At 40.3% G+C, this 26,947-nt stretch overlaps 1 protein-coding gene across 2 annotated transcripts in view; it reads right to left on the bottom strand.

Moving 5' to 3' along the window:
- Positions 1–6,752: 6,752 nt before the first annotated feature.
- The window catches only part of aplp1 (amyloid beta (A4) precursor-like protein 1), a 40,076-nt gene continuing 19,881 nt past the window's right edge, over positions 6,753–26,947 (bottom strand). The window contains exons 2-17 of one of the 2 annotated variants that reach the window (XM_069143050.1): positions 23,995–24,144; positions 22,897–23,026; positions 19,476–19,588; positions 17,282–17,469; positions 16,875–17,170; positions 14,925–15,052; positions 13,995–14,069; positions 13,717–13,875; positions 13,214–13,342; positions 12,652–12,751; positions 12,333–12,500; positions 12,162–12,182; positions 11,978–12,036; positions 11,204–11,266; positions 10,960–11,103; positions 6,753–9,741 (exon numbers count right to left, since the gene is read on the bottom strand). In XM_069143050.1, coding sequence (XP_068999151.1) covers positions 9,640–9,741; positions 10,960–11,103; positions 11,204–11,266; positions 11,978–12,036; positions 12,162–12,182; positions 12,333–12,500; positions 12,652–12,751; positions 13,214–13,342; positions 13,717–13,875; positions 13,995–14,069; positions 14,925–15,052; positions 16,875–17,170; positions 17,282–17,469; positions 19,476–19,588; positions 22,897–23,026; positions 23,995–24,144 — 2,025 coding nt within the window. In that variant the 3' untranslated portion in view covers positions 6,753–9,639. The remainder of the gene's footprint in view (positions 9,742–10,959; positions 11,104–11,203; positions 11,267–11,977; positions 12,037–12,161; positions 12,183–12,332; positions 12,501–12,651; positions 12,752–13,213; positions 13,343–13,716; positions 13,876–13,994; positions 14,070–14,924; positions 15,053–16,874; positions 17,171–17,281; positions 17,470–19,475; positions 19,589–22,896; positions 23,027–23,994; positions 24,145–26,947) is intronic. The other variant, XM_069143051.1, reaches the window with a different exon arrangement.

The raw sequence follows: 26,947 nt of genomic DNA, 5'->3' as shown, positions 1-26,947 counted from the left end.
CGCTCCTTAGGCTGCCAGCCGCTATATTATTATTATTTTTTTTATAGCACAGTATTTTGTTTTATCAGGCTTTGGGTCCTTGCTAACCTTGTCTAAATCTTTTATTCCTTTAGAATTTGACTTTACATCTGATTTGTTGATAAACTGACTTGTGCAATAATCAATTCCCCCTGATCCTGCCCACATCTATAATGCACTCTTGCAGAGTTGTGACATAGTTAGCAGCTTCTTTCAGTCACAATAGAATCTAAAGGGGAAAACCAGATATACACATCCTTTGACAGGACATGAACTCACATGCAGCCTCCCCACAGCTCACACGTAAAGGACTGGAGTCACAGGAGAGATGCCTGATTCAAAAGACTCTGTGGGTTACAGCGAATCAGCAGTACAGTGCTAAGCTGTGTTTACACTACATTACAGAAAACATAGTAAAACAGACCAAAGATGAGCTATGATAAAGTGTATCTGCTTGTGGTTTCAAGTCTCTGAAACTTAAGAAGCAACGAGCAGCATGAATGAGACACTTACCGGGTGTTTAGTAAAGAGTCTCCCTGGAGAAGGGTGAGCTATCTGGTGTCATGACTACAAAGGGACTTGTGAAGTGACATGTCTGTCATGGCACAGGTTATGCTGTAGGACAGCGTGGTTTCCTCTTTAGTCTTACAGTCCCTCCTCTTCATGTTAACTCTTTCTCATTGGTGCATTGATTTCAAAGCTTAATGGTTTGCATTTTGTGATAAAAGACGGTGCTAATTCATTGCTATATGTTGTTTATTTTGCATAATGCACAATTTAATGTCCTTCACCTCTTGTCTTGTATGGACAGCATACAGCATATTATTGTTGCATGCAGAACACAAGCTAAACCAAAGTAACAAAAAATACTTTGCTTTTTCTAAAAATGAAGAAAAGAGTGATCGAGAAAGTGGGGGAGAAAAACGAGGACAGTGGTTTGATGGATAGTTTCGGGTCTTACTGATGTTGTATACCTGTACATGCTGCACACGATTTCCTCCCTTTCAGCATCATTTGCTGGTCACTTACCCTAATAGACTCTGTCTGTTTGTCTCTGTGCTGAGACAAAAACCACTTCAAAGACATGGATCTGTGACAGGAAACAAGCAGACCAGTGGTGCAGATATATAGGACTAGGCTTCACTGAAACCTGCACCCCTGAAATAGAAGTATCAGCTTTGCCCTTTTGATATGTCAGATGTCATGGTGTGAGAACCTGTAAAAATAGGCCAACTGTAGAGAGCTGGTCAGTTTGTCAGACCTTAATGGTTGAGTGCATGGTTTTGTCAATACAAAAACAAGCCGAACATTCAGTCTAAAAGACATTGAGTCAACAGAGGTGATCACATTAGTCCAGCAAACCTTGAACTTTTCAGCTGCCTATTACGTGTGGGTTGTTTTGGTTAATTCTGACTAGATAAGTTGCTCATTCAGCATCAGGTCTGTGGACTGTTGATCATTAGCAACAGCAACAGACAGCATAACTGCAGCATACTGTGAAACTTTAAGCTATTTTAAAACTGAAGATTTGAAAGGTCTTATATATGTCATAAAAAAATATACATACAAAGTAACATTTTATTTCCAGACTTGTTTGGGTCTTTACATGTATACATGCATGATATCATTGGAATTTGCAGTTCTTTTCAGTATGCTGCTCTCCATTTTGTATGTGCAACAATGCTTCCATTTCATGAATACAGTGAGAAAATATGCTGACTTATTGCAACAGATTTTAGAATTTACACAGTTGAACTTGTAAATTAATATCTAACTCTGAGCCGCCATGAGATACATCCCAAATTGCATAAATTTGCTCACGTCCAGCTTAATATTATTACTGAACGTAATGGAACTGTGAAATGCACAAAAACTTTGTCATCTAACTTGGAAATTAAGTCCAAACATGTCATATTTAAACTTTGGTGTCTCTTGCAATTCTCACCTTTATAGTCATCAGGCACACACATCGTGTTAACCACACAATGGTTTCCTTATCACAGGTTTTAGTTGTTGATGCATGAGGAGTGGAGCAAAACTGACATTTCTTGTTCGTTTTGGAGATGTCCTACCATGTATTGTTTTCATTTCTGGCCCATACAGCGATACAGTTCTTCCTCATAATATTTTATAACTGACCATCTATGATAACTTAATCTGTGTATGTTGTTTTGTGGATGTATACAGTGGGTACGGAAAGTATTCAGACCCCTTTAAATTTTTCACTCTTTGTTTCATTGCAGCCATTTGCTAAAATCAAAAAAGTTCATTTTATTTCTCATTAATGTACACTCAGCACCCCATCTTGACAGAAAAAAACAGAAATGTAGAAATTTGTGCAAATTTATTAAAAAAAGAAAAACTGAAATATCACATGGTCATAAGTATTCAGACCCTTTGCTCAGTATTGAGTAGAAGCACCCTTTTGAGCTAGTACAGCCATGAGTCTTCTTGGGAATGATGCAACAAGCTTTTCACACCTGGATTTGGGGATCCTCTGCCATTCTTCCTTGCAGATCCTCTCCAGTTCCATCAGGTTGGATGGTGAACGTTGGTGGACAGCCATTTTCAGGTCTCTCCAGAGATGCTCAATTGGGTTTAGGTCAGGGCTCTGGCTGGGCCAGTCAAGAATGGTCACAGAGTTGTTCCAAAGCCACTCCTTTGTTATTTTAGCTGTGTGCTTAGGGTCATTGTCTTGTTGGAAGGTGAACCTTCGGCCCAGTCTGAGGTCCAGAGCACTCTGGAAGAGGTTTTCTTCCAGGATATCTCTGTACTTGGCCGCATTCATCTTTCCTTCACTTGCAACCAGTCGTCCTGTCCCTGCAGCTGAAAAACACCCCCATAGCATGATGCTGCCACCACCGTGTTTCACTGTTGGGATTGTATTGGGCAGGTGATGAGCAGTGCCTGGTTTTCTACACATATACCGCTTAGAATTAACGCCAAAAAGTTCAATCTTGGTCTCATCAGACCAGAGAATCTTATTTCTCATAGTCTGGGAGTCCTTCATGTGTTTTTTTTGGCAAATTCTATGCGGGCTTTCATATGTCTTGCACTGAGGAGAGGCTTCCGTCGGGCCACTCTGCCATAAAGCCCCGACTGGTGGAGGGCTGCAGTGATAGTTGACTTTGTGGAACTTTCTCCCATCTCCCTACTGCATCTCTGGAGCTCAGCCACAGTGATCTTTGGGTTCTTCTTTACCTCTCTCACCAAGGCTCTTCTCCCACGATTGCTCAGTTTGGCTGGACGGCCAGGTCTAGGAAGAGTTCTGGTCGTCCCAAACTTCTTCCATTTAAGGATTATGGAGGCCACTGTGCTCTTAGGAACCTTGAGTGCTGCAGACATTATTTTGTAACCTTGGCCAGATCTGTGCCTTGCCACAATTCTGTCTCTGAGCTCCTTGGACAGTTCCTTCAACCTCATGATTCTCATTTGCTCTGACATGCACTGTGAGCTGTAAGGTCTTATATAGACAGGTGTGTGCCTTTCCTAATCAAGTCCAATCAGTTTAATTAAACACAGCTGGACTCCAATGAAGGAGTAGAACCATCTCAAGGAGGATCAGAAGAAATGGACAGCATGTGAGTTAAATATGAGTGTCACAGCAAAGGATCTGAATACTTATGACCATGTGATATTTCAGTTTTTCTTTTTTAATAAATTTGCACAAATTTCTACATTTCTGTTTTTTTCTGTCAAGATGGGGTGCTGAGTGTACATTAATGAGAAATAAAATGAACTTTTTTGATTTTAGCAAATGGCTGCAATGAAACAAAGAGTGAAAAATTTAAAGGGGTCTGAATACTTTCCGTACCCGCTGTAGGTACACTGGTAATTTTCTATATCAGCAAAGCAGGCCAAAGCCATGATGCTACCACCACTATGTTTCACAGATGGGATGAGGGTCTAATGCTGGAATGTAGTTTTTCCTTTCTCCAAACGTAACCATTGTCATTTAAACCAAAAGGTTATATTTAAGTCTCATCCGTCCACAAAATATTGTTGCAATAGCCCTCTGGTTTGTTCCCCTCAGCTTTGAAAAAAATTGGCACTATTGCTGTTTTTGGGGAGCATTGGATTTCTCGTTGCAACCCTGCCATGCACACCTTTGTTGTTCAGTGTTCTCCTGATGGTGGACTCATGAACATTAACGTTAGCCAATGTGAGAGATGTCTTTAGTTGCTTAGAAGTTACCCTGGCTTCTTGTGACCTCGTAGAATATTACGCACTTTCTGTTCTTTCTTGAACAGAGATATGACTTTATTTAATCCCACAGCAGTGAAATTTAGTCTTCACAGCAGCATAGAATTACAGTTAGGAAAAAAGGTGCACACAATAAGAAAAGAATACAAATACGTATACAATAAAAATAAGATAGATAAAAAAACATGTTTTTCGAAAAAGTAAGACCAATGAATACACACAAACACACACACACACACACACACACACACACACACACACACACACACACACACACACACACACACAATCTATATACACAAAAATAAATGAAGGAGATGAAAAAAAGTGTGAGGTGCTATGACATATGACAAACGACCTGCGGTAGCGCTCTTTCCTACACTGAGGGTGCAGCAGTTTGCCACTGAAGGAGCTGCTTAAAGCTCTTACAGTCTCATGGAGGGGGTGAGAGGTGTTGTGAGAGGTGTTGTCCATGATTGATGTCAGTTTGGCTAACATCCTCCTCTCACCCACCTCCTCTATGGAGTCCAGAGGACTGTGCTGGACAGAGCTGGCCCTTTTGACCAGCTTGTTCAGTGTCCTCCTGTCCCTCTCTGTGCCTGCACAGCCCCAGCAGACCACTGCATAGAAGATGGCAGACGCCACCAGTGTCGTAGAATGTCCTCAGCAGAGTCTTGCAGACTCCAAAGGACTCCAGCTCCCTCCAGCTCCCTCCAGTTTCCCCCGTAGCAGTGATGGAAAAAACTGTGATGGAAAAAACTGTTGTCTGTGCAAGCAATTATCGTCAAGAATTGCTCAAACCACTGGACAGTCTGATCTCATCTATTCCTCTCAGAGAAATTAGCATTATACCAACACTTAAATGTCATCCTGCGCTAAATGGGAAGGAAACAGCTAGAGCTGCTGCACAGGGCTTTACCTTCCAGTAATATCAAGACTATCAGCCCCCCCACACCACACTCCTCAGCACCTCCTATCCCCCCACTGTCAGTTGAATAATAACCATCAGACACCCTACACAACATCATTGCTGAGTCACTGAGGTGTCTGTGTGGGTTATTTGAGAGAATGTTCGTCAATGCACAATCTACATTAGTGAGTCCCTCATCCTCCCACACATATGATGATAACTGTATTTATCTTTACACATCTCATGCAATAACATTTATCTATCCAACAAATGCTTTTAACCTCTGCATATGAATGGGTTTAATATTGTTGTTTTGTTGAATCAATGTGTTACTGAGCTAAACAAAAAGCACACTCAGACTGCGATGTGATTAAAGGTCTAGGTTAATATGAGTCGTCTTACATTACCACAGTGGCGGTATGTGAGCAGTTGACTTCAGAGGAACCACTACCAAGATGACTGATGTGTGCTGGAGGTATCAATGGTAAACTGTCACTGTACAGCCACAGAGCCGTTTCACAGTAATCTGGGTAAGCAGGACTACCCGTTAAGTGTTGTGGTTTGGAGGAAGGGAACCTGTGCAGAGCGAGGGGCTTGGGCTTCTTTGTAATTTGTGGGTGAAGGAAGTGTGAGGCGTACCCACGCTAGAGACTGTCAAGTGAATTAGTGCTTGGGAACTGTGTCAAGGCAGCTTACTAGTTGCTCTTACTGAGGGTCTAATGTTTATCAATGCTTATCACAGCATAAAAGTTCAAGAACATGATTAGATTAAAGCAGTCATTTGCTCAGGCATGAAAGGAAACTAACACACACCCCAGCTACAGTATACCATTAATCATCGCACTATACTGAGTTCAAAGGAAAATAACTCATCACCTGCTAACATATTTTAATGAGTTGGAGATTGTAATTGGACATACTGTATATCTGAGATGTTGGTTGTTTTTCTCTGTATTGTATTTAAGAGTTCAAATGCAAATGAGATGTTTTAGCTCTGGTGCCTTAATTACACAGCTTAATATGGGCAATTAAAGCTAAATGAAACTTTACTTAATGAAACATTTTTCTTCATCAGCTTGAAAAAGGTGAATGACGTGATAATGTCAGAGGTTTTCCTGACAAAGGAAGTGCAATTTTGGCTTCACAGAAATGACACAATCACTTCAGGTGTCACTGAAACTCCACATTGAAAGCTGAGAGAAAATCTTATCTTCATCTTGTAAAAAGTTTTACAACTAAATGTTGTTATATTACATACATTTTTCACACTGTCATTATACAGCTGTTAAATCCTGTCTCGTACTTTCAGATAAACTGGGTGTTCAGTAATGAAAATGATGGTAACATACTATAATACCGCAAAACAAATACTTTCGAAAGGCACTTTAGGTTTCTTTTTCCAAAGAAATTTGACTGAGGAGATGCATCAGAAAATTTTTTTTTTCCAGTGTGAGTATGTAAAAGGCTTCCCCTTTTGACTGTGGCTTTTACATCATAGGGTTTATGACACAAGCCACATCATGGTCAGTATTCAGTCTCCTGCCTCTGTGAGATGATGTTTCCTTACCACGTGAAGAGAAAAATGTGCATGTGAAAAGGAAGACTGAAAAAGCACAGGCAGTTATTTATGGGTCATTCATTTTTATTACACTATTAATTAGCTTGACCAGTTTTAATTTGTCAGATTGCTTGTAATATAGTTTAAACAGAAAACATTTTGCCAAATTAGATTATCTGTCTGTTTATTTATGGAGCATGTCTTTGGTTTAAGGTCTGAATGGAAATGAAGAACAGCTCTCCTCGATAATTCTATCGACATCCCTAGAATAATGCAGTGTATTTGAAATCAGACAGACAGAATAGATGTCTAACGTTTAGCAACCTGTACACAAATGGAGTAATTTAGTTCTACTTGTGCTTAGTGCCACTCCTTGTCAATTAGGCAGAGGCCATATGTCTGTCTATAGTTCACATTTTATAAACTTGTCAGTGTTTTATTCATACAAGCTTCTAAAATTACATTACATGTGAAAAGCATGACCCTTGATCCAACTGATTATTACATATAAATAAAAAATACAGAATAATTACATCCAAAACACAGCATTGTAAAAGGCAATAATGCAGCAATTAAAATCTCAACAACATTGTTTATATTTCATTGGGAAGTAAGGGGACAGACCAACAAAGAAGTCTAGAGTTCGACAGAGGACGTAAGTACAAATGTGATTTGAGTAACTACAGTATACACCATTCTAAGTCTGCTAAATGCTGGTAGGAAACCTTCAGTGGTTTGGGAAACACAGGTAAGCTTATTCTCATCTATGGTTTCAGTAGTATCATTACAAGATCAACTGACTTAAACTGTGAACATACAATGTTTTCATTCACTAACGTAGCTGTACAAATTATACAAGGGCTATTCTTCACTTGTCATAACACAACCTGCAATGAACCTGCCCAACGAGAGAAACAGAAGATTGATGCTAACGCAAATAGTCCATCATCAAATCTCGTTGCTTATTTCCAAGCAAACTTTACATTAAAAAACACAAATCATAAGTAATTTACTTTTCCTCCAAATGAATAAATGCAGGGTTTTTTTTTTTTTTTTTTTTACAGAAAATGTCCACCAGAAATAAATAAATAAATCTATCCTGATTTTGGTATGGATTATCTGTACTATAGCATATATTTAAAGACTGATGAACCAAAAGCAACATTCCACAATGTGACCTTTCTTAACCAAGACAGTCCGGTAGAATGAAGTGGCGAACGGAAGTCAAACTGACACACTAAGCAGTCAACAATCAGCCAGAAACAAAAGGGACAATCCCTTTTTTACTTACCTATACAGGGTACTATGTTGATCATAAATATGACAAACTACAATGAGTCATTCAGTGAAAAGCTTTTTATGAAGAGAGTAACTTAAATATAGCATCTATAGAGTACTAGCATTCAATGTTGTTGAGTTTAAAGATGTCAAACTGGCAGATTCAAAGACACAGTAGCTTTTTACTACTGTCATGCCAGAGTGTGGTCTCATTTTAGGAGATACTACACACACTGACACTTCACGTTACTATAGCTGTGCCCTCTTTTACACTGTCTGCTGCTCTGCGCTATATCATAACTGTCAAGTTCCTCTGCTCTAACACACCCGCCATATGTGAAGATGAATATGCTGCTACACAAAGTGATGAGAAGGGCATCAGGCATGTAGTCTGTTGGGTGTGTTGAACTTCACTACTCCTACTAAGGTTTACTAAGGGAATGATGCATTACTGAAAAGAAGATGAATCTCAACGTCTACCTTAAATACATTCAGAAAGTAGTTGCTGTGTCGTTGTCTTGTGCTGGTTTTTACAACAGTCCGTTTTCAATCAGCCATGTTAGGAAAATGTTTCTCCTTCTCGTAACAGCACAATGCACTATTTTTATGTATTATTCCATTACATCAATGCAAATTAATCATCATAGAAATGTCTACATCTAGTAGCATGTATTTCTTACGTTATTTACAGTGTCCATTTTGAACGGTGACATTTCTGACTCTTCAAAAGCAATGACAGGAACAACACAAATAAATACAGCTGCATCATACACCAAGTTGTCATGCTTTCATTAAAATAACGGACTTCCAATTATTCTGTTTTACAGTTCTTTAGACAGCAGAACAAATAAAACAAACCCATTCACTGACGAAATGAAATATTTGGTATATTTTGCCAAACAATTAACAATAATTTTGAGGGCAGATCCTCATAATTGAAAAACATGGTGCTTATTGTACCACCAGCACGCAGTTCTGTATCGACCAGTGTGGTCATTTTGATATTTAAAAAAAATTAAAGGCTAAAATGTTCTTCACATTCAAAGTAAACACCTCCCCATCCTTGCTTAATATTCGTGTCCTAATATTTGTGTCCAATGTTACAGTAGCTCACAGAGGTGAGTTTAATTGAACAATGAACTCTGTATTTGTCCTTCTATTACTAAGTGGGTTTTAAATTGAGAATTACACCATGATTTAACTAGGCTGTCACTCACACTCATCTACACTGATACATTATATCTAACTGTGGTACAATTTAAACAAAAGACTACTACTGAAAAATAAATACTATGAAGCATTATGCACCGTTCAAATTCAGCTTCTAGTGAGGAGCAATCGGTCAAGTCATGCCACTGGGATGAGGTGAATGCTTTCAGGATCATGAAATGTTGTAGCTCTGGTAATGGGATGCTAACCCAAAGGAGTATAAGATTACAGTTGGTGATGTGGGTTTGTATCATATCTCATTATTCACATTCTGGTACTGATGAAAGGTTGTTGTTGATCATTTACAATGGGTTTGGGATGTACCCCGTACTTTTCACTTACTGTATATTTGCAACACATCATAAATCCATCAAAGGGAGTGTAGCTGGGACACCACTGAGGGAGAGTGGGAAGGGGGGACAAAACAGGTGGTCAGGCATGACTTGTGGGCAGCCCCAGTACTTCAGTTCATCTGTTCAAAGAATTTGTAGGTGGGGTTTTCATAGCCGTGGTTTTGCATTTTGTTGAGCTGTCGTTCTTCTGGTGTCAGCATTGGGTCGACCTGCTGCGAGACACACAAGAGCTGGGATTATTACACACTAAAGACAAATTCACAAGCAAGGACAACAACATCAATGGACACGTAAATAAATTGTTCACTGAATATGGAAAATATGAGTAGTAATTGACGGATGGAAAGGCACTGGGCCTGGGAGAACCCCCAAAAGCCATTTTGAAAAAAAACGAGAGCATTGAGAATTGCACAGGTCTTGAGTCAGAGCTGATGTTTGTAGACTAGGTATGGCTGTAAGGCCATGGTTTTGATTACATGATCTATGTCCTTAACAAGTCCATAATATGACAGTTTTAAAAGCTTTCAGCATTCAGTATCAGCCAGTTCCAAGTTAGCAGTAAGTACCTCTACATCTTGGCAATTAGTATGGTATGTCTCATTTGTTTAATCCATACAAAAGTCAAAGTGTAGAAAGAACAATTCTTCTCTCTACCCAGGTTTATATACTGGACTACTTCTTGTTCAAGAGCAGTAACTGGAAGTTTCTGGAGCTGGAAGGCAGGTTTTCTTTTTTTTAACCTTTGAACACAGCCATGCATAATTCCAGTGCAAACATGAGGGTGCTATCAATCTTACTCATTCAGCTTTTTACATGAAAACATGTATGCAAATTTCCCATAATGCCAAACCTATTCCTTTAACCCAAAGGATCATACCAGTGGTTTGCAGACAAAATGTTCAAATATGTTTCATTTTGGCAACAATAAAGAACTTTATTTTTGAACTGATGCCTCATTTTGGACTGATGCCAATACCCTTCAAACAGCCACTGGTTTCCAAATCTATTTTACAGTTAAAAATGAGCTTGCAATAAAATAATAAAATAATAAAAGCTTTGCTTGCAGGTCTTCCACCAAAAAGTATCCTTTATTTAACATTGTCTGAGTGTGAGGCAGTTCAAAGCTAGAACAACTTCTAAAATTATTTGCATGCTGAATTTAAGCACAGTCCTGAAGTCAAAAATAGTAAACAAATGTGGTTTGAGTTAGCGTTGGTTCCGGAACCCGCATCAATCCCTGTGGGTTGATATTTCAATATTGTGGTGAAGTAGCCAGTGGAAGACAGTGAAGGTTAGCAAAGACTCTAAAACCTTTGTTAACAGTGTTGCACAGTGTATATGTATATATTTTTAGTTAAACTATGAAATGCTAAACACAGGTGTGGTCCTTTAAGACTGCGCTTTGCTTAATAGCCTAGCTGGGGTCGTACCTCTATGATGCCATGGCTGATTGTGCCGTATGGCTTCCTGCGCACCAGCAGCAGGCTGATTACCATCACCATGGCAATAGCCACGGCCACCACAAGCAACCCCACCATTGCGCCACGGTTGAACGTCTCCAAGGCGTCAGGTTGCTAAGGAAAGAAAGAAATGCATGACATTAACCAGGAGAAACATGTAGAGGCAAAAATAAAAAGATCATTATAATTTCATGCAGAATGATTATACTCTCACCAGTTCATCTCTGGCAATCTCATTAGGCTTGACTACCTGCTTGAGCTCTGCAGAGGTGTTGATCTAAGAGGAGAGGGAATTAGTGAAAGACAGGAAAATATAGAGGCACAGAAATGTCAAAAATAGACCAAACAAAAAGGACATATTTCTGTATCTAAGTCAAGCGGCGGTAACTAACACTGACATCGCCCATTGGTTTGTGAACTGCTGCTATGAAGCCTCAAGTTCAGCATTTTTGGCTGTCATCTTGTTATTTCTGAGCCTTAAGTGACCTAAGTGACCATATTTGGACGAGCTGGGGAGGAGTGAGACGTGAATCTGACTCAATCTAATTGGGAACCAGAGGACTCTACACCTGACCACCTATAGCTGTAACCTGTCTGCACCACAGCCATTTCAATCAAACAGACACACCACCAAGCATACCCCCTTTTTTGAGGCCTATTATCTAATTAATGATGGAATAGTTTTTAGATGGACCACCAGAAAACTAATAAGAAGGAGTGACTTTAATGAATGAAACCATAATGACACTTGGAAAAAATGTATTGACTTTGTATTTCATGAGACAAGTTGAATAGGACTCCATGGAGCCAGAGCCTTTTTGGAGCCAACCCCTAGTAGCTCTCGTTTGCACTTTATGAGACTTCCTCATTGCCGTAATTTTTTAGACCCGGACGCTACAGTATATCCACTTTTGTTTACAGTCTATGATCTAAGCACACTTACTGTCTGCTGATCGTGGAAATATCACAGCAATGATCATCATCTTACCTTTTCCTCATATTCATAAGTAGGGCCTCTCTCAGATGTGGTATAATCATATTCATCTTCTGCAAACATAATGATGGAGACAAAAATGCAATAGCACATTTAGCCGTGAGAAAAACTGTACAAAAGTACAAAACACTGCAGTTATTGTAAACAGTAAAATTCCAACAACAGAATCCCAGCTCACCTTTCTTATTAGACTGAAGTTCTAAAGAGAAAATAGGAAAAAAAACCCCGCAGTATTAATGAGATCAACCTGTGAGAAGTAGTTTATCATTTTACGTCACTTACACAATTAGGACAAACTTAAGGATGTCAAATTTGTGGATGTGTGTATGAGTAATAGGTGAATATGTACCAATGCGGGGAGGATAAGGCCTGTTCTGGAAGGCCCTCTCCTCTTCCTCCTCATCATCCTTTTCCTCCTCGCTCTCAGCTGGCAGAAGCTCCTCAGTAGTGCGAGTCTCGGAGAAGGAGGTGGTCATGAGTTCACTGATGTCTCCTCGTTCAGCCTTGACCAGGTCCTCTATTGGTGATATGTAAAAAAATGTGAGTCATCAATACAGATATCTGACAACATTAACATCTATAAAAAAAAAAATACAGCAGAGTGCACAGAGCGGTCAGCAGATTTGAAAAACGATAAAAAAATGATTTGTAACAGTAGTTTATCTTACGAATATCATTGTGTAGTTCCTCAGCCAACGTAGGATCCTTGTACAGCAGTGCAAGACTCTGGTTCATCCTCTCCTCAATCACATGGAGATGTGTGTACACCTTGAAATATAAAAATCCATTCTGATTAGGCTTTTTGCCCCAAAAAAGGACCAACAGAGCTCAGACAAGCATTCTCTGTGTTGAACTTGGCTGTTTAAAGAGAAGTCGTCAACTGATTCCTGAAGTGAATCCACAATGAAAAATTAAGTTCAGATAGATTTTTTTTATCAAGTCATGTGTATGAAGCTGCTTTTGAAGTCAGGAAAGATGGCCTTTGATCTTATTTTAATGAAAAGAAGATTGGTAGCTGCTTCACATCTGTGAGTTCAGTAATTAACTTAACTGCAGCATGTACGAACTTTTCAGCACACAATGTTCTGTAGGTTTCATGGTCAGCAGAAAGCAGCCTCGCATCTCTAAAGCACAGATGTGTGCGAAAAGATTTTCCAAAGCGAATACCGCTCACACACACACACACACACACACACACACACACACACACACACACACACACACACACACCTGGAATTTCATCTGCTCAGCCTTCTGGGGGTCGACTGCCACAATGTGCTGGTAATGCCTCAGCGTGTGTCTGCGGTCCTTCTGCTCAGCAGCCATGTACCGTTTCAGAGCTTGCAGCACATGTTCCGGCTGCAAGTTTAAGAGAAGACAGAGTCAGGAAATGCCAGACTTCGAGATAAAGGCTAAAGGCAGGAGATAAACAACGTAAAAGCAATGCTGAGCAGAATAATGTTTTTTTCTCTGTGCGCAAAATAAATAAAGGAGATCTTAACATAAGAAGGGATTTCAAACAAATTTTAACAATTGAAACTGAGCTAGAATCTGGTTTCTTCAATGATTTGACTCCTTACTGAGATGCAAAGTGAGAAACAAGAACACCTTGTAGATTAAAGGCATCTATTGTACGAGGAATGACACATTGAATCTAAAGCAGATCTGTTATTGTTGCCAGGTTTAACTTTGTTTTTTTTGTCTTCCTCCTTTGCACTTCAGGATCGATTTACCTGTGGGGGATCGGATTGTACAGCAGCCAGGTAGTTCTCCAGAGCCAGGCGCCGGTTGTTGTTGAGTATGGCCTCGACTCTGGCAAGATGATTCTCCACCAGCCTCTGCCTCTCTCCAGCGACCTGCTCCTCCAGCGTCTGCAGCACAGACTGGAAGTGCTGGTCGAGACAAGGTGAGGGAGTGGATACAAGGATGAGTGACGCAAATGCTCGTTATACTATTAACGTTTAAAGTACTGAACAAAGTCAATAAAGCAGGTTGACAAATGTCTGCTCACCTCATTCAGGGCCTGTCGCTCTAACTTTGGCAGATTTTTGGACTGGTTGTCTGCCTCTGCCCATTCCTTCATGATCTGAGTGATGGAAAGACACAGTCAATATATTATGTGTCCATTAATTAAGACGTTATCAATTGGATATATATATGTATATAAGGGAGAGTGGTATTAATTCTCTTATGGAACTGAGCAAAAAAGCTACTAAGTGTAGACACAGAACAGTTGAGTGGGATGGCTTGACTGTTATGATAAAAAAAAGAAAAAAAACACCCTGTATTGGTGGTATGTGATACAAGAGCAAAAACCAAATCAAAGAGATTATCTTGAAGTTGTACTGTTGCTATCTTGAGATTGTGAGCAAAGATACCCAATTACACATACGCAAACATAGCCAGATGTAAGGATGTAGATTACATTTTTATCATTGATTAATGTGAAAAAAAAAAAAAAAAAAAAGTCTTGTTTAATATAGATTTTGTGTTAAAAATGTCAGAAAACAGTGAAAATGTCTGTTATAATTCCTCTTTAAATATCTTGCTTTACGTGCCCCTAAAGATATTCGGTTTTGATCATGAATGACAAAGACAAGCAACAAATCTTTATATTTGAGAAACTGGGATCATCAACTGTTAAGACTTAATCCTTTGACTATTCTGTTTACTATTCCAGGTTCTGTTCTATTGAAATTAAAAAGGGATTCTACGTCCAATAAAATATTATATATATATATTAAACAAATATGAGAAATTGCCTTTTTTATTTGCTCCCTTGAATGCATGTGAAACATGTTCAGGCCAATGTCCCCTGTCACTCTGAGAATTAGATTAGACAAAGAGAGCAAGTCTCATCGCAGATTAATGAATCACCTGTCAAAAGTGTGACTTGCCAGCTAACAGGCTATTAGCCTGTTCTCAGCCCTGTGAAATTTACCTCATTGATGCGCTTCATTCTGCGCTCCTCCAGGTCTGTTTTGGCACGCAGGAAGTTGGCATGCTCAGTGTCATCCACAGGTTTCTCAAAATAAACATCGACGCCATCTGTGGGCCGAGGTGTAGTCACTAGATGAAAAAGACAGGAAACCGGTAGTTAGTCACGCTGCAGGAGCTAGAGAGCAGTTACCATGTGACTACAAGGAGAGCTTAGGTATTCAGACAGCAGCACAAGAAATGCACTTTTACACCACATGGAGAGGAGTGGAAAAAAAAATTAAGCAAGCAACAATGGAAAGCAACATCTGCTTTGACCAGGAAAGACTCCAAATGTAAAATTGATAATTATAATGATCTATAACTCCACCATAATACCAGGGAAATATACAAAATGTTATTTATTCATTACAATAGATTCTTAAGCTTTCAACAGTAACACTGAAAAAAGTTAAGAAGATTATTGAAAAGTAAAATGAAAATACCAATCTCATTAGTTTAGAGATGACATACTTAATTCCAGTTCTGAAGATAAACATGCTTTCAGTGTTATTTTAAATGTAATTAGAACAGCCTATAAAACTATGGATGAGACAATGTATAATGTTTGAGGATTAATTGAACCTAATCCTCTCTTTGTAAAACATAAATTAACATTAATTTTCTTTGAAATGTAATTGAAAATTCGTTTATCCACTTTCTTAAACGATGTGTGTGAAGCATCCACACTTGAGAATTTGGAGCTTCTTTGCAGAATCAAGGACGCATTCATACGGTAAGAGACGGTTTGTGCTTTGTGTTAACCTGGCAGCTTGCCTTTCCCAAATCCCTGATATTGCTGTGGGGTGCAGTGATAGAGAATAAATTGAGAGTATTCTGCAATCTGGGTCAATTGTAATAAAAGACAAAAAAGAAAACGCTTGTGTAAATGTTTGTTTCAGAATTTCTACAACAATTTGGCGACGGGGATGTGTTGCTGAACATGACCAGTGTCAAGCTCATCGCTGAAGGAAAAAGGACGCATGCAGGCGGGAATGTGGGACTTCTGACAAGCTCCAATACCTCCCCCGACGACAGCTTCATAACCCAGGTCAAGTGGGGGAGAAGGGGAGCACCAGAGACAACACGAAGTCACTGAGTGATCTCTTAGAGAGGTTCGATCGGGTACTTGGCTTGTCAAAGTTGAGAAAGTTGTTGATAATTTAAAACATTTAGGATATTAAGGGTAAAAACTGAGTAGACATCGTGATCTATTTCAGTTCCTTAATTGAGCATGTGCATTGCATAACCAGAAGACCAGGTAGGGGAGAAGAGAACAGTCTGCTGAGAAGTGACTACTTGCTGATGCCTTCGTTTTTTATCAATTCAGACTTGTGTAATGGGATTCCAGAGTAGCAGGCACAGAGACCAAAGACCAAGAGCTGAGGGTAAATCCTCAGCCTGCAGTCCACTAAGAGAGACTGGAGCATTAAACACCAGATGGCTCTGCTCCGAGCTTGCCTCAGGCTGCTCAAGCTCAGGCTTGCGGACGTGGGTGTGGCCAAGGAGGAGGACAGAGGGACAGAGATGAAATGCACAACACCCTGAATGGCTTTTGTGTGTTACAACTTCAACAAAAAACAGGACACCTCGACCCCAACTACCCTGAGCTCCAGTATGAAAGCACCCTGGGGGATTGACGGTGTGTGGTGTCGGATTAAAGAGGACAGTAGGAACTCTATCACCAATACACACACACTGACAAACAACAATTAGATACTAAACGTGTCTGGTCAGACTGTTTTTAGTCGACTCAGGAGCAACAGAGTCTGTAATTAAAACTACCAAACTGTCTTCTGCCCCAAACATGAGTGGCAGAACTCTCAACAAAGTAGATGCAAGTGCTGGGAGATAAACACTCCCAGCAGGCCAAAATTTTGTTTATAAACAGAAAAAAAAAATGAAGAAGACTCACAGCTGTCTCCCTTCATCAGAGGTGCAGAGGGGGTGGGTTTGTGGCTTTTCTCATAGTAGGAGTCCAAATAGTCTGATGTCTGGTAGGGACCTGAGTCAATAGGGTATTCATACTCCTCTGGATCTTTCACAGCTATCACCTCCTCTTCCTCCTCTTCCTCTGCCTCCTCCTCATCAACTTCTTCCTCCTCTTCCTCCTCCTCTTCCTCCACCACTTCATCATCCTCCTCTTCCATGTCGGCCTCGTCTACATCTGTGTCAGGAGAGGGGCTCGGAGTGGGAGCTGTCACTTTGGTGCTGTGGAAAAGCAGGGAGTTGTTACTCTGATGAATATTAATATTAATAACAAACTAGGGCCTCCTACTGTGAACATCTCCGTGTGGTCAAGTGTGTAAGAAATTATCTTACACAGAGTTGAGTTTTCCACTGGTCTGCGATGTCTGAGGACCAGCAGGGACATCTCTCTCATCTGTCTCTCCTTTACCGCTAGAACTCCCTCGGCCCGGGCAGCACACATATTCAACACCCCGGAAATGGTCGCCACATGGTAACAGCATCCCGTAGCTGTGGAGCTCCAGATTGTCCACAGTGCATTCCTGATACAAACAAAGAAACATTCAAGAGAGAGAGAGAGTGAAATTTAGGATGTGATTCATAAATATTGTGAAGGTAGTGCCCACAAATGTTTGCTATTGAGTTAAAAACTCAATGTATAATGTCCATTGAAATATTTAATGTCTGGATATAAACCTTGTATGAAAACCTTAGGATCTGTAAGGCAAGGCAAGGCACGTTTATTTGTATAGCACATTTCAACAGCAAGGCAATTCAAAGTGCTTCACATAAAACCATTAAAAGCATCAAAACATCAGGCAAAGGAAAAGCAAATTTAAAAAAAAATAAGAACATTGATCGAAATATTAAAAACAGTCATTAAAACATTAAACAAGCTAAAAATAGAATAAAAGTTGCAGAGCAATTTAAGAAATAAAATACAGTAATAAAATGCAGAAATGCAGGAAATTGATCAACATCCTTGAGTCTGGTTCAATTGAAGGCAGCAGCAAACAGAAAAGTCTTCAATCTTGATATGAAGCAGCTGAGAGTCTCAGCAGACCTGCAGCTTTCTGGGAGTTTGTTCCAGATATGTGGAGCAGAAAAACTGAACGCTGCATCTCCCATGTTTAGTTCTGACTCTGGGGACAGAAAGGAGACTCGTCCCAGACGACCTGAGGGGTGGGGATGGTTCATAAGGTTGCAGCAGATCACAAATGTATTTTGGCCCTAAACCATTCAGTGCTTTATAAACCAACAGCAGGATTTTAAGTCAATTCTTTGTTGGACAGGCAGCCAGTGTAAAGACTTCAGAACTGGAGTGATGTGATCCACTTTCCTGGTCTTAGTGAGGACTCGAGCTGCAGCGTTCTGAATCAGCTGCAGCGTTCTGATTGACTTTTTACAGAGACCTGTGAACACCGTTACAATAGTGGAGTCTACTGAAGATGAATGCATGGACAAGTTTTTCCAAATCCTGTTGAGACATAAGTCCTCTAATCCTTGATATATTCTTCAGGTGATAGTAGGCTGATTTTGTAATTGTCTAGATATGGCTGCTCAGATTGAGGTCTGAATTCATAACTACACCTAGATTTCTGGCTTGGTTTGTGTTTTTTAACATCAGTGATTGAAGCTGAGCGCTGACTTTCAATCGTTCTTCCTTGGCCCCAAAAACAATTACTTCCGTTTTATCTTTGTTTAATTGAAGAAAATTGTGGCACATCCAGTTGTTGATTTGTTCAATGCATTTACCCAACCCTTGTATGGGATTATAGTCCCCTGGCGATATAGTTATGTAGATTTGTGTGTCGTCTGCATAATTATGAAAACACACTTTGTTTCTTTCCATAATCTGAGCCAGTGGAAGCATGTAGATGTTGAACAGAAGAGGCCCCAGAATTGAACCTTGGGGAACACCACATGTCATTTTAGTCCTCTCTGATGTGTAATTAGCTACAGACACAAAGTATTCTCGGCCCTTCAAGTAGGATTCAAACCAGTTTAGTGCTGTGCCAGAGAGTCCCACCCAGATTTTTTGTCTGTCTAGTAGTATGTCATGGTTGACCGTGTCGAATGCAGCACTGAGATCCCGTAATACTAAGACTGAAATTCTGCCACTGTCTGTGTTTAAGTGGATGTCATTGGAAACCTTAACAAGAGCAGTTTCAGTACTGTGGTGCTGTTGAAAGCCTGACTGGAAGACATCAAAACACTTATTTACGGCCAAGAAGTTATTCAGCTGTTGAAAAACCGCCTTTTCAATTATTTTACTTAAAAATGGGAGGTTTGATATTGGCCTGTAATTTTTCATTGTTGCGGAGTCTAAATTAGCCTTTAGGTATTTGTAGCAATAATACGTCCTATATACACCACCTCACTTCGCACCATTGTTTCCTCGAGTGCACAGCCAAAGACAGTGTAAAAGTGTACCTTTTTCCTTTCCACACTTGATATGTACGTCGGGTATAGTGCTGTTGTATTTATTGTATTTAGTGCTGTTGTATTTCTGGGGTTATTCTTTTTCAATTTTAAACTCCCCTCTCACCTCCTTAGCAATGTTTTGCCAGTACACGTAGCTCTCGCAAGTATCCATCTGCTCCTGGTGGAGGAAACGGCATCGGTCGGGCACCAGCAGGGACTCCCTCACGTACTCGCCCTCTGCAGCAGGAGGGCAGGAAAGATGAGATCAGTGCATGAGAATTTCCAAGCAGTGGGAGGATTATATGAGTTAAACTTCCGATTTAACAAGATCTCGCTTCTGCACTTGTAACATTAAACATGCTTGAGTAAGGACTGAATGAACGAACACAAAATGTGCAGTACAGAGAATACATGAAACAGATGGGGATAGGGCTCTGTAAATTAGGACTGACAGAGAGCATAAATGTGTAATATTCAAGCACTTTGAACAGACAGTTACGACACAAAGTGAAAATGTACGGTTTAAAATGTATGTGAAATATTTAATAGAGATCATAAATGCGAACAGAAATGAACTGTTTTTACAATTTATATATTTTTTTATTACTTTAAAATCTGTTCTTCATACTGCTCCTTTATTACATACAAGTCTTAAAGGCTCATGCTTAAAGGACAGTGTTCACTCATAGTACTGTTAGAACAGAAAGAAGGTGCAGTCAGTTTGTCAGCGCTGTGTTTGATAAACCCAGTGACCCAATGTTCATTACTCATTCATTCATTCACTCATCCATTGTTGGCCTCTCTGGCCCCCTAGTGGCATTTAGCAGGCTTGGCCTCTCTACAATAGTGATGCTGTGAGAGTATTGAACTGCACATCCCAAGTCTTTTTAATCACTGCCACTATGTAGTTCTAATAGTAACACATTTTAAAAGCAGTGGCACTGAGAGAGATGCACAATCAATGTAATGCAACATGTAAACCGATTAACAAAATATTTAAAATCATGCTTACAGTGCATCCGGAAAGTATTCACAGCGCTTCACTTTTTACACATTTTGTTATGTTACAGCTTTATTCCAAAATGGATTAAATTCATTTTTTTCCTCAAAATTCTATACGCAATATCCCATAATGACAAAGTGAAAATAGTTTGTTTAAAATTTTTGCAAATCTATTAAAAATAAAGAACGAAAATATAACATGTACATAAGTATCCACAGCCTTTGCTCAATACTTTGTTGAAGCACCTTTGGCAGAAATTACAGCCTCAAGTCTTTTTGAGTATGATGCTATAAGCTTGGCAGACCTATTCTTGGGCAGTTTCTCCCATTCTTCTTTGCAGGACCTCTCAAGCTCCATCAGGTTGGATGGGGAGCCATTTGGGGAGCCATTTTCAAATCTCTCCAGAGATGTTCAATCGGGTTCAAGTCTGGGCTCTGCCTGGGCCTCTCAAAGACATTCACAGAGTTGTCCCAAAGCCATTCCTTTGTTATCTTGGCTGTGTGCTTCGGGTTGTTGTCCTGTTGGAAGATGAACCTTCGCCCCAGTCTGAGGTCCAGAGCGCTCTGGAGAAGGTTTTCGTCAAGGATGTCTCTGTACATTGCTGCATTCATCTTTCCCTCCATCCTGACTAGTCTCCCAGTTCCTGCCGCTGAAAAACATCCCCACAGCATGATGCTGCCACCACCATGCTTCACCGTAGAGATGGTATTGGCCAGGTGATGAGCGGTGCCTGGTTTCCTCCAAACATGACGCTTGGCATTCAGGCCAAAGAGCTCAATCTTTGTTTCATCAGACCAGAGCATTTAGTTTCTCATGGTCTGACAGTCCTTCAGGTGCCTTTTGGTAAACTCCAGGTGGGCTGTCATGAGCCTTTTACTGAGGAGTGGCTTCCGGCTGGCCACTCTACCATACAGGCCTGCTTGGTGGAGTGCTGCAGAGATGGTTGTCCTTCTGGAAGGTTCTCATCTCTTCACAAAGCAACGTTGGAGCTCTGTCACAGTGACCATCGGGTTCTTGGTCACCTCCCTGACTAAGGCCCTTCTCCCCTGATCGTTCAGTTTGGCCGGGCGGCCAACTCTAGGAAGAGTCCTGGTGGTTCCAAACTTCTTCCATTTACGGATGATGGAGGCCACTGTGCTCATTGGGACATTCAATGCTGCAGAAACTTTTCTGTACCCTTCCCCAGATCTGTGCCTCGATACAATCCTGTCTCGGGGGTCTACAGACAATTCTTTGGACTTCATGGCTTGGTTTGTGCTCTGACATGCATTTTCAACTGTGGGACCTTATATAGACTGTGTGTGTCTTTCCAAATCATGTCCAATCAACTGAATTTACCACAGGTGGACTCCAATCAAGCTGTAGAAACATCTCAAGGATGATCAGTGGAAACAGGATGCACCTGAGCTCAATTTTGAGTGTAATGGCAAAGGCTGTGAATACTTATGTACATGTGATTTTTTTTTTTTTTTTTTTTTTGTTTTTCATTTTTAATAGATTTTCAAAAATTTAATTTTTTTTTATTTCACATTGTCATTACGGGGTATTGTGTGTAGAATTTTGAGGGAAAAAATGAATTTAATCCATTTTGGAATAAGGCTGTAATATAACAAAATGTGGAAAAAGTGAAGCGCTGTGAATACTTTCCGGATGCGTTGTATATTGTCACCTGATGTATTAGCTGCATATGCATGAACAGATTCATGTATATATCTGTTTTCATACACAGTCATGGTTAGTTTTCTCTTCTTTAAAATGAAGGCTCAATGCCAACAAATAAATAGATAAAAGTGTAACTTTACGCAAAAAGTAATTCTAGAAATATTATGTGAAGGGTGTTTCTTTAATTCTTATGTCTTTTCTAGAACACTAAACTTAAATAAGGGCTGAGTATCATTCAAATATCTTCCATTCCAGTACTGATACCTCTTCTTTGATACCAGTTCTTATACGAAACTTTTTATACAACACCAATTTTATACAATCCATTTTTGAACAAGAAAATAACAATTATAGCTTTTAAGCAGATGTTCCCTAAACTCCTTACATAGAAGCTATTGCTAGACACAGCAATTTTCTAATGTTCCCTTAACGCCTCATATTTTGTTGGTAGATGCTTGCTAGAAGACTCCAGTTACCACAGTGCACATAACTCAGACAGATATGTGGCCACAAAAAAGAGTGAAATAAGGTGCTCCAGTGTAAGATTTACCAAATCTAAAACGGAGTCATTTTATCTATGTACAAATAGAGGCTTTATACAGTAAATGCTGCAGCTCACTGACTCTGATGTGATTTGTTCCTGCGTAAATGCAGCAAAAGTTATGCTTTTAAAATGAGAATGTGTTTGTGTGGATGCAGCCTTGGTATTGAAATTTGGTGCAGAATGACGAGGCATTTTTTGATAGTAGATAGTATGAGTATTGAAGTTTGGTACCCAGCCCCAAACATGAGTGAATACAAAGTACATGCTGGAGATCTAAATCAATGTATCCTTGTTATTGTATAATTATCTAATGGCAGTGAGGTGTGTTGTTCTTACCCAAACAGCGGTAGGGCAGCACTATGAAGGGGTGAGTCTGACAGTGGCCCCAGCTTTTCTTACACCAGGCTGGGATGGTGACAGGTCTTTTTGACTCCTCTATGTGGGAGATTGGAAGCGCAGGGTACATCTGGATGCACAGGTCCATGCAGAGATGACAGAGACACAGAAACAGATGGGTGGATGGAGAGAACGGAGGGGTTGAAGACAGGAGGAGCAGTGGATAGGGGACAAATTGGTTAGAGGAGGTTCAGGGTTTCGTTGGGAGAAGCAGCAGGATGAGGGAAGAAGAAGAGGGAGAGCGGTCAGTGGGGAGAAGACTTGCAAGGGAAAGAGTCATGCAGCGTATTTTTGTACAACCTGAGGCTGTGTAAGGCATTTGTCTGAAGCCACATTAGATGGGGCGTACTAAAACTATTATTTCAATGAACATTCTTGTCTTTCAATATTTTTATTTCACACAATCTCCATTTAGGATTTAGGCCAATCACTTGAATTGCAAACTCATAATAAGAATTAATAGTGAGAGATGTAGCTGGCCCACAGTCTGAATGCAAACTTTCTCCAAGGAAAAAAGGAGGGCTTAGTTCAAGCCATCGCAGATACATAATGTCTCAGCTAATCGCATTACCGGCCATTCAGGCTCATGGCAGCTGTCTGCTGTGTCTATTTCGGCCCCCAGATGGCGCTTGGCTGCCTTTCCTGTGGTACGTCAAAGTACTATTTCTGAAGGTGGAGTGTGTGGAGAGTATGTGTACAGCTGATAACTAACTCTACACCTGAGGTGGAAGAGTTCACATCCAGTAGTAGGTAACAAGGGAGGGAAAGGTGGATGGTGGCACAAATGAAATATTGTAATATTCCAACAGACCACCATCACCACTATATATAGTTAAATATATAGATTTTAAAGGACAGGTGTTAGACAAATCAAATTAAAGAGAGAGAAGATGAAACTTCTTGACTGCCTGTGTTTTCTTTCATTTCAAAATCAACATTCAGATTTTTAAAAAGGCTGCTGTTAATAGTGGTCCAAGCTGGTCTTAATGAGACCAGTTCAGGTTTATGTTAATTCCCCTGCTAAATTCAGATCCATACCTCCTGACAGTAGGACAGGATTTCGTTGGGATCTTTGAAGCAGTCCTGGCGGCCCTGAGAATCCGGCTCCCACTGGCCCGTCTGTGTGTTCATGTGCAGGAGCTGGCGACCACAGAACATGACGATCTGCGGCTCGGCCGTGGCCAGAGCCTAGAGCGCAGAAAGAGAAGAGGACAGGTCAACACAAACACAGCAGCGGAGAATGTCTGAACACCACAGACAGATAACTCCTAAATGCATTCTAGCACTATCCAACATTAGACCAAGAGTGTGAGTGGAAGATCGAAACAGAGGAGCGAGAATATGGAGGAAGGACGAGGAGGCAAATGCACAGGAGAATTGGCTGCAGTGCACACTGCTAGCTTCAACACAACAATGGCAATCCTAACATTCAGTGAAGACACAATGACAAAAGGGGACTATATAAAGCTTATCCACTGATGGCCTGTGCTCCTTGTTTGCGGACAGTACATATGAGAAAAGAAGGAATAAAGAGTGGATGAAAAGTAAAGCAAAAATATACAAGAGTATGTAGAACATTGCTCCCTCTTTCCCCCTCTCATACCCTTCCTTCAGCGGCCTTCTAGGATGTTGTTATTGATCGTGGGATATGTTGCCTCTGCCTGGGGGAAGGGCCCAGGGGACCCCACATAGAGGAACAAACAGCAGCACGGGCTGGGAGTCAGGTGTTAATACAAGCTCATTGACCGATGCGCCACTTCACTACATTAACACACAGGACAGAGAGAGCCCAGGGAGGAATAAAGGAGGGGAGGGGTTAGGCAGGGGAGGAAAAAGCTCTGTAAACACCACAAACAAGGACTCCTTCTACCTCAACAGACAAACCAAGATTTTCCAGAAAACATGACAGCAGGGAGCCCTCAAGTACCGTGAAGAACTACAAAAATGTTTCATGTTCCACTGGATGCCTGAGTCATCTAAAAAAAATGACATGTTTACCGAAGATGTATCGGCTCCTGCAGGTCATGTGAAGTAAAACGATGTGGGGTTTCTGGGTACAACGTTTGACAGTAACGTTCATGGCAAAGAAAATACCATAATGTTTACTGTCTAACCCTGAAACTCTCCAAAAAGACACCCTGCTCCCTGGAGCCCAAAGCTCATATCCTTTCATCTGCGCTGACAGACAGAGATAGACCCGCTGACGACAGACAAGACGAGCGACGCTGAGCCAATTAAAAGGAAGTTGCCCAAAGGGAAGAAATAGAGGAGAAGAAATATGGGAGAGTGACGCTTGATCAAAGGAAAGCCCTGCCTTGGCCGAACGGAGCTAAAGTGTTTGAAGTCCTAATTAAAATTCATACTGAATAAAATAAATATATGAAACCCTCTGAGTAAATGCACAATAAATATAATAAGCCCTGAGCAGTCTATGCATTATAATTACGCTAAGAGGAGTTTGTGTTTTTGCATGTCTTAGCAGATTTCTTACAAATTACGGATCTACTTTTCATTACTGCTGACCATTTCCCAAAACAGACCAGAGTTTTTGAAGATTTATGAATGCATTTACAGACCTTAATGGAAACAGTTTTTTCATTCATTGAAATTGTTTGAATATCAATGAGAAGATGCTGGCAAAGTTGTTTGAGACAGGTGATCCATCACAATTAACATAATTAATCTTTTTTTCTGAATCACTTTCAGGGCCATGGGCTGTAAATCATTTTTACAGTTATTTGGCAAACATAACCTGCTTTAAATATATTAGGTTTTTTTTAAAGGCTATATGTAATTGACTTTTTCCCTTTTCTTGTGAATATTTTCACACCATTTGTCTTCTTGGTTGTTATTTTACAAACCTCTCTAAAACAATTTCATTTTGCAACCGGTCTACAGTTTTGGCTTGCTGACATCTTCACTGTTATAATTTACCCGTCGCAAACGGGTTTGAAGTGCCTGCAAGTCCCTACAAGTTAATAATCACAGCATGGAGAAATGAATGGAAACAATATGGAAAATGGTTCCAGACACCACATGGTTCACTTCTAACTCTTTTATTTCTAGTTTTACAATATCGACTATTAAATCCTCTGACAAAAGGGGTTACATTTTCCCCTGAGCGAATGTCTGACTGACTGGGTTTGTCATTGACAGAGCTGAATTGGATCTTTTAATTGGTTAAGTGTATTGTAAGATAAGCACAGGAAAACACTGCTGAAGCTGCTGAAACAGTCTGTCTAGAGTAGCTGCTGAGCTCATGTCTAAAGAGATATATCTCTTTGAGTCAGAGAAGGTCAGTGCCACAAAGAAGAAGAAGAAAAAAAAAACTTCCGGATATTTGAGATGATAACCTGGCAGCTCCCCCTGGTCCAGCTCTCTCGTTCTGCCTGCTCTTCACTACTGCACTTGCAGAAAATCAATGCTGAGCGACTGCAACTGTATCGCCACGTTCCCCCCAATCAATAGCAGTCCATCAGGAGCCCGATGCCCTGATCTCCAGCCCAGCAAGGCTGCACTCCCAATCTCAAGGAAGATCTGAGACCAGATTAGATCTTCCTCTGATGATAACCCCTAATAAGAAATATTGTACATATGCTTGTTTTTGACCCAGTTTGGAGCATAAACTCCCTTTTTCCTCGTGCTGGTCGCCAATCCAGCATCTCATAAACATCACGCAACAGACTGACATCACAAAAGCTACTAGAGACTCTTTGCTCTGCTGTGTGAATACCACAGTGTCTTTGTAGGTGATGTAGTGTGCGTTACTTCTATTTATGAAATGGTGAGAAGGCTTTTAAGAAGCATTAGTTGCTGGATATAAATGCATTTTGTGCTATTTGATGTCTTTATTTACAAATTGCTTTGAGCTGACTGGTCAGATTATTTTTTTTAAAACACTGAAAAGGGAAAATCATTTAATGTAATAATAAGGAGTCTAAGAAGCATCTTCTAAGACTGTGTTTAAACAGCTTCTGAGTGTGTCATGCAG

This window comes from Embiotoca jacksoni, unplaced genomic scaffold (assembly GCF_022577435.1).
Source record: "Embiotoca jacksoni isolate LCO1_2020_lvr unplaced genomic scaffold, fEmbJac1.0.p SCAF_11, whole genome shotgun sequence".
Classification (NCBI taxonomy): domain Eukaryota; kingdom Metazoa; phylum Chordata; class Actinopteri; family Embiotocidae; genus Embiotoca; species Embiotoca jacksoni.
The sequence above is the reverse complement of the archived record's forward strand: the minus strand, read 5'-3'. Positions and strand labels throughout refer to the sequence as shown.